The 8,022-nt window shown below is 43.3% G+C and overlaps 1 protein-coding gene across 1 annotated transcript; it reads left to right on the top strand.

The window, feature by feature from the left end:
- Positions 1 to 6,448: 6,448 nt before the first annotated feature.
- Positions 6,449 to 7,780, top strand: foxd7 (forkhead box D7). The gene has a single exon (XM_061846225.1). The coding sequence runs from the start codon at positions 6,691 to 6,693 to the stop codon at positions 7,639 to 7,641; it is 951 nt and encodes a 316-aa protein (XP_061702209.1). The 5' UTR covers positions 6,449 to 6,690; the 3' UTR covers positions 7,642 to 7,780.
- Positions 7,781 to 8,022: the final 242 nt, after the last annotated feature.

Below are 8,022 nucleotides of genomic sequence, written 5' to 3'. Positions count from 1 at the left end.
AATAGGGTACATATTACATGACCAATTGGATACAGTGTACATGCAAAGCACTGGATTTCCCCTTCAATTATTTTCCTGAAATGCTGTTTTGCTTTTTTAACACATCAAAACTATGTGATGTCACAGCAGTCTTAGGGGTTATGTGACACACATTTTTGACAAAAGTTCTAGAGCACCTTCTGAAACTGTGGAAAACAGTGTGGTAGCTTTCAGGGCGCATTTCTTTCCCCAATCTAATTCAAGATACCCAAATATCCCATCCTCAGGTTTTCTTGGTTTTAAATGTCTCTGTGAATCATCTTTTAGGATGATGAACAACAAGGAGGCGGGGGGGGGGTCACACTGAAAAGGAGACCAGGTGGGTTAGTTATGGCGTGTTTGTGTGTGGAGGAATGTGGATGTCAGCTTTGCCCTTGTCCAGAGGGAGTCACCCGTGGAATGTGGTCAACGTCACAGCTGAAGGTGTTACAAAGATCAGCTGGCCTGGCGCCACCAAGTGTGTGTGCGTGTGCGTGTGTGTGTTGTCTGTGAGATGGGGAGCCCCGACGAAAGCAAGCCTGATGCTCACGAGAGACGTTTCCGTGACAAATTGAGCTGCTCTTAGTTTTATTATTCGACATTAATTTTAGTGAAGAGGCCGTCGTCTTACTTTGTACAGTATGCTATATTTATAGGAATTTGTGGTTTTGAGCAAGCCGTCTGGTATTTGCAGTGACAAGTCGAAGTTTAACTTCAAACTCAGCAAAGGCCGAACAAACCGCCTTTGTGTGTGTGGCTTGTATTAAAGCTCGTGTGTTGTCATTCATAAATTAAAGGGGGAAAATCAATTGCAATAGTAACAAAAGGAGCGTGAAAATCCTGCATTTGCACTTAATTGGGTTTTCTTTGGCCACACCACTCAAGATAAGTTTTTAGTTTGATATATTTTTTGAGCAATCCTCACCTTCTCACCTGTGGTCAATTTTCAGCCTGGAAGGAAGTTCGAGTACCCAGACAAAACCCACACAAGCACGTGGACAACATAGAAGTCCACATGGGGAGGCCAAATTCAAACCCAGGACCTCTCCGCTGTGAAACAAATGCGCTACGTACCCGCTAGCCACATTAAAACCGTTTGTCTAGATTTTAAGCAAAACCTGAGATTCATACTGGACTCCTTCCTGGTTATTATTCTTTTTGGTCACGGTGTGGGCACATTTCATGAATGTCGAAAGAAATCCCGGCTTTGAGATTAGCAGTCTGACCTACAAATACACAACAGAGAACCAAGGAGTCGTGACCCCGCTGTGTTCGGGGACCAGTTGGTTGTGTGTATGGGTCCCCTCCGCTCACTCGGGGGTGGGGGGGTCAAAGCATGTGACCATAACACTTGCTTCAAGTGTCAGAAAATGATTTACGATGTTCATTTTATGTTGCACCAACAGCTTGAAGTTACATCTTGAACACAAATGGTGTGTGTGGCTATTTTTTTTTTTTTGTATTATTCAAAGGAAGCATATTCATAAAGAAATTAATTCTTAGAGCTTGGGCAGTTTATAAAAATGTTTTAGGGGTATTGAAGGTCTCTTTCCCACTGGCCTCTGAAATTTCTCACGTTAAAAACTTGGAACGACTGCCGAATTTGTCCACAATATGTTTATTCGCGAGCTTTTGAGCAAACGCGCCCACTCACATCACAGAAACCTGCAACTTATTCAACTTCCCAAGAGATGCGTGAATAAATGAACTCTTGACACTGGATGACTTTTTATGAATTATTCCTTTGTTGCTGCCCGTATGACATTGGCAGTCATACGGGAGTGATGCCAGGAGGAAATTCATCATCTGGGGATGGAGTGACCAGAAAACGGGAAGTGGAAAGTTTTAGTAGTCACCCCACGTTTTATGCATCAGTGTTTCTGTGGTCTAAAATTCAATATTTGATTATTCATGGGCTTTGCGTTTATGTTGATGAATGTCGTCATCTCACCAGAGTCTAAACTCCTATAGTATGCAAAACAAATAATTGAAGTGTGCAATATACTGGAAGTCTTCACTTGATTATCAAAACAAATAATGAGGTTTAGAGGCTGTTAAAATCATTTGAACGTGCGGCTCACAGGCAGGGAAGAAAACAAAGTTTTTTGTGTCAGAACGCCCTCTATTGAATATCCAGAGAACTGCAAAGTCTTCTGCTTCTGCTTGTTTTCCTTTCGGCTTGTCCCGTTAGGGGTCGCCACATCGTGTCATCTTTTTCCATTTTAGCCTATCTCCTGCCTCTTCCCCTCTAACCTCGACTGCCCTCATGTCTTCCCTCACCACATTCATAAACCTTCTCTTTGGTCTTCCTCTCGCTCTTTTGCCACCAACATACTCACTCTCTCGCCTCTGAACATGTCCAAACCATGAAGTCTGCTCTCTCGCACCTTTTCTCCAAAACATCCAACTTTGGCTGTCCCTCTAATGAGCTCATTTCTTATCCTATCCAACCTGCTCACTCCGAGCGAGAACCTCAACGTCTTCATTTCTGTTACCTCCAGTTCTGCTTCCTGTTGTCTCTTCAGTGCCACCGTCAATAATCCGTACATCATGGCCGGCCTCACCACTGTTTTGTAAACTTTGCCCTTCATCCTAGCAGAGACTCTTCTGTCACATAACACACCAGGCACCTTTCGCCAGCTGTTCCAACCTGCTTGGACCCGTTTCTTCACTTCCTGACCACACTCTCCATTGCTCTGGATTGTTGACCCCAAGTATTTGAAGTCGTCCACCCTCGCTATCTCTTCTCCCTGTAGCCTCACTCTTCCCCCTCTACTTTTCTCATTCACGCACATATATTCTTTTTTACTTCGGCTAATCTTCATTCCTCTCCTTTCCAGTGCATGTCTCCATCTTTCCAATTGTTCCTCTGCGTGCTCCCTGCTTTCACTGCATATGACAATATCATCTGCGAACATCATGGTCCAAGGGGATTCCAGTCTAACCTCATCTGTCAGCCTATCCATTACCACTGCAAACAGGAAGGGGCTCAGAGCTGATCCCTGATGCAGTCCCACCTCCACCTTAAATTCCTCTGTCACACCTAAGGCACACCTCACCATTGTTCTGCTACCATCATACATGTCCTGTACTATTTTAACATACTTCTCTGCCACACCAGACTTACGCATGCAGTACCACAGTTCCTCTCTTGGTACTCTGTCATAGGCTTTCTCTAGATCCACAAAGACACAATGTAGCTCCTTCTGACCTTCTCTGTACTTTTCCACGAGCATCCTCAAGGCAATTTATGCATCTGTGGTACTTTTATTAGGCATGAAAGCATACTGTTGCTCGCAGATACTTACTTCTGTCCTGAGTCTAGCCTCCACTACTCTTTCCCATCACTTTATTGTGTGGCTCATCAACTTTATTCCTCTATAATTCCCACAGCTCTGAACATCGCCTTTGTTCTTAAAAATGAGAACCAGAACACTTTTCCTCCATTCTTCCGGCATCTTTTCGCAACCCTCTGCATTTATCCAGGCTTGGGACCGGCCTACAGATTGCACTGGTTCGTGCCCCAATAGGGCCGCATTCCAGAGAACTGCAAACAATCTCGAAAAATGATATTAAAAAAGTTTCCAAAGAAAAAATTTTTTCTTAGCAAATATAATCATACAAATTTAGTAAATGGCCTTTCTTTTGTATACCTCTTTTACACATTTAATATATTTTGGTATAGTATAGCATGGTATATGCAGTATAGATCCCCTGGGGCAATTCCTGCTGAACCAAAACCGAAATGGATTTACTTACACACCTTACAGAAAATGTCACAAAAAGTAGATTAACTGGTCAATTATGCACTATATCTTCTCCCATTTTGCGGGAAAAAAAACCTGCCCTGCAAGCCAACTATATTTTGCTGGCAAAGGTAGTTTGAAAAAATATATATACATTACTAGAAGTGAACAGTTTAAGTGAAAATGGGCAATTGCCCCCAGCACACCTGATCAGCGCACAAAAGGATTCGCAGGATTATAGTAAAGGAGGCAATTCTCTTCATTCTAGCAAATTAGGCAACGGTAAAAATACAATACTTCAATGTGTTTTAGAGAGTTTTTAATCGATTCAAGTCTTTCCAGAATATTTTGGCGTTAAGAAAATACACACACTCTCCTCTGGTGTTCCATGAATGGCTTACAGTATTTTCTCAGTGATGCAAAATATTAAACATCATCATCATCAATAGTATTGATGATCAGTGAGGTGAACTTCAAAAATTCGCTCTCATGCTTGACTACACTTGCAGTCTATACTTAGATAATTGTAGGTCCTTTAATGCTTTTTATTTCGATCGAGAAGTACTTGCGTCAGGTTACCTCAATTTATGCAGCATTCACAAGAGACGATCATCACTTTGGCCACCAGGCGGCACTAGATTCGGTCACCAAATGTTGGCAAACGGTCACGGAGGACTATCTCTTCAATTTCTGTCCAATTAGATTGAAAGTAGAGATCATTATTCCAACATTTGCATCGCTGTAGAAATAATTTAACAATTGGAAATAAAAAAGACCATTACATTAATTTGATTTATTTATTTTTATGAACTCTCATTTTTCATCCATTCTTCATGTTAGGTCAAGTTGGATATCGACCAATCCATTATTTCGTGTTCTGCAGTCTCAAATATTTGGTGTGAGGGGAATGGTGTATGAAAACAACCTCACACGGTTCTTTGAAGCTAATTTCGAGGTCAGGGGGGGGGGGGGGCTTTAAAGGTGCTCTTTTATTTATCATCGCCCAAATCTCGTGGACGGGGCCTCAACTTTTCACTCTTAAGTTAAGAAAGCAGCGGAGTGGAGTGCTCCCATAAAGCATCCATGTTGTTTTTGCTTCATGGCCCCCCTGCTCGGTTGGAGCCTCGTTTTGATCCAGGGCGAGCTCCCTGGCCAAATAATGTTAAGATAATATCTCCTCTTCTCCCCTCACCCCCGCCCCCCCCCCAACCCTCCGCCCCAAAAAATAAAAAAATAAAAATACTAAAGATCTAAACAAGGTCTGTTTATTTTTTAAAGTAATTTCACGAAACAGCAATTGAAAAGGACCAGAAACAAAAGAGGACTAGTGAATTTGCCTTTCCATTTTATGTGTAGCATTAGAGGGGATGCATGCGCACCAATTGTTGTTTTAATTTGGAGGCGCCGTTTTGTACTCGTTGAAAGCACTAAACAACACTCACGGAAGCCTGTTTCCAATCTGCAGACATGCGTGATGAATTTTGGAAATCATCGACAGCTTTACTAATCTCGAATAGCCCACCCAGTCCGGACTCGGTCCCTATTCTGCCCCGAGGTGTCAATACGATTAGAAGCAGGAAACGTGAGAATCCCCAACAAAGGCTTCCGTCATTAAAACCCAAAACAACCTGAGGCCTCCTCACAATATCAATAACAACAACGACAACAACAAAAAGTCTGGCCCTCTCTCCGGTGGTGAAAATCTACCACTTTTCTCTCATTTCCATCACTCAGATTATATAATGCACAATGCGCAAAAAAACAAAACAAAAATAAAAACGTTGCATTTTCGAGAACTCAAATATCATTTACTTCAAACATTGCTACATTTTAACATATTTTAGAGAACCTTCAAAATTCAACTCAAATCGCTAAATAAATCACAATGAAGCCTATACAATGTCAATTTCCGGGCGTTTTCTAACGTCTGAAACGACTACTTATTGAACGTCCTTAAGGTGTTTAAAACTTTCAGATGCAAAAACGTCATTCATTGTTCATTAATTGGAATAGTATAACAACAGCTTGGTTAACAGTTTTAAGTCATTTTTTTTTTGTTTTTGCCACTTTTCATTATTTCAATTATTTTTATATATATATATATACATATATATATATATATATATATTATATATATATATACATTCTATCTATCTATCTATCTATCTATCTATCTATCTATCTATCTATCTATCTATCTATCTATCTATCTATCTATCTATCTATCTATCTAGCTAACTAATCCTTGGCGCGTCGCACTCCATGTTGTATTTCACTTGCATTGGCCACTTTTTATTGCCATATTCTGTTTTTATCTTTGTTTCAGTTTAAATTGGGTTTGCATTGAAGTATGCAACTGCAGGAGTGCGTCCTGAGGCAGTTTAGGGAAAGCAACATTTACAGGGAGGAAGTTGGAGCACGAAAACAAAATGTGTTTTTGATGCCACAAAGGGATTTTTTGTAATCCATCTTATTTTCTGAATGAAATGACGCAAACATCCAGTTGGCAGGGATGGCCTAATGATGAGCGATCTTGTTTTTCACTGGCGTAGCCATCCCAGTTTTACCTTTCCGTCCTTTTCATTGGTCAGGAGCCTCTTTCTCGGGCCGAAGTGTGACATCATCCCCACCACCCGAACTGCACGAGGAGCAGCTAGCGGGTTACAGATGATGCCGGACACCTTCGGAGGGCGCAGGCACTTTTACGCACCCATTTGTATCGCGCCCTTTTAAGGGCAAATCTGATTTTTGGGGGAGTTTGTTGCATGTGGTAAAGCTCAGCGAGATGCTGCTGGGTGTGCTCTCCTTCGCGCGCGCTCCTTTTTGTGAATGGAGATGAGTCGTGCGTAAAAAAATATATATATATACATTTTGAAAAAAGCGGACGTCCCATTTGCGGCCATCTGTTTGCAGGTGGACATCTACTATGACATTGGGCTCGGAGATTATGGAGGATCCCGTTATCGACGTGGTGGGAGAAGGGCTGAGAGAGAACGGAGGGGAGCAGACGGAGCCGGGGCGCACCACGGACGCGCTGACACCTCACGGGGAGGAGCGGGACTCGGACTCGTGCAGCCCTCCGCAAGCGAAAGGTCCCGCGTCGGTGAAGCCTCCGTATTCCTACATCGCCCTCATCACCATGGCCATCCTGCAGAGTCCCAAAAAGCGGCTCACTCTCAGCGAGATCTGTGATTTTATCAGCCACCGCTTCGTCTACTACCGGGAGAAGTTCCCCGCCTGGCAGAACTCGATCCGGCACAACTTGTCCCTCAACGATTGCTTTATAAAGATGCCCAGGGAGCCTGGGAACCCCGGGAAGGGCAACTATTGGACCCTGGATCCGAACTCCTCCGATATGTTTGAGAACGGCAGTTTTTTGCGCAGGAGGAAGCGCTTCAAGCGCCAACATTTTCGGTACAAGGAGCACCACCACCATCACTTGGAGCCCGGCGCACTGCACGCCTTCCCCCACGGACACTACGGCCTGGGGGCACCCGCGCTCCAGATCCCCGCCCTGGATATTTACCCCTACATGCATCAACATCATCAGCATCATCATCATCATCATCACCACGCAGCCATCCCACCTGTCAGCAGCATCTTGCCGGCTCTTTCCAGCTTCTTCTCCCGCAGCGCCATCACCGCCAAGGCCTTCCTGCACTCACAGCCGGCCATCGAAGCCTTCTCGGCGGCTCAGTGCGCCGCCTACTCCGCCCCGATGGCTCCCGGAACCGCTTTCACGTCCCCGGCGCTTTTCCACCCGGCCGTGTCCTCGCCCCACGTGCAAGTCACCTTGCAGCAGGAGTTTCACAAGTTGCACACTCAGCGTGGAGCTTGTGAGCTGGCAGCTAAACACGTCGGTGACGATGATGAATAAAAAAAAAAAAAAAAAAAATGGTGCATGCGCGGGACTTTGAATTCTCTCAGGTAACGAAGACGATGTCGTCAATCCGTACAAATGTTGTTTTATTTTTTTATACTTGTACGTCTGTACCCCTTCTTGTACTTCTTTTTAATTGGGACAAATCCGATGTTTAATTGACAGGTTTTCCTGCAGATAAATAAAAATGAATATCTAAACAGCGAATTCAATTGTTTTTGTTATGTTTGTTAAGTATGTTAAAATTATTTGCGTGTATTTTTTTTAAGTCAACGAATTGGTATTATTATGAGAAGTTGACAAATGGGACAACATTAACTACCAGGCTTCGGACTGCAAATATGTCCCCCTACACGAAGTTTAAAATATAATAGATTC

Source organism: Syngnathoides biaculeatus, chromosome 16 (assembly GCF_019802595.1).
Source record: "Syngnathoides biaculeatus isolate LvHL_M chromosome 16, ASM1980259v1, whole genome shotgun sequence".
Classification (NCBI taxonomy): Eukaryota; Metazoa; Chordata; class Actinopteri; order Syngnathiformes; family Syngnathidae; genus Syngnathoides; species Syngnathoides biaculeatus.
The sequence above is the reverse complement of the archived record's forward strand: the minus strand, read 5'-3'. Positions and strand labels throughout refer to the sequence as shown.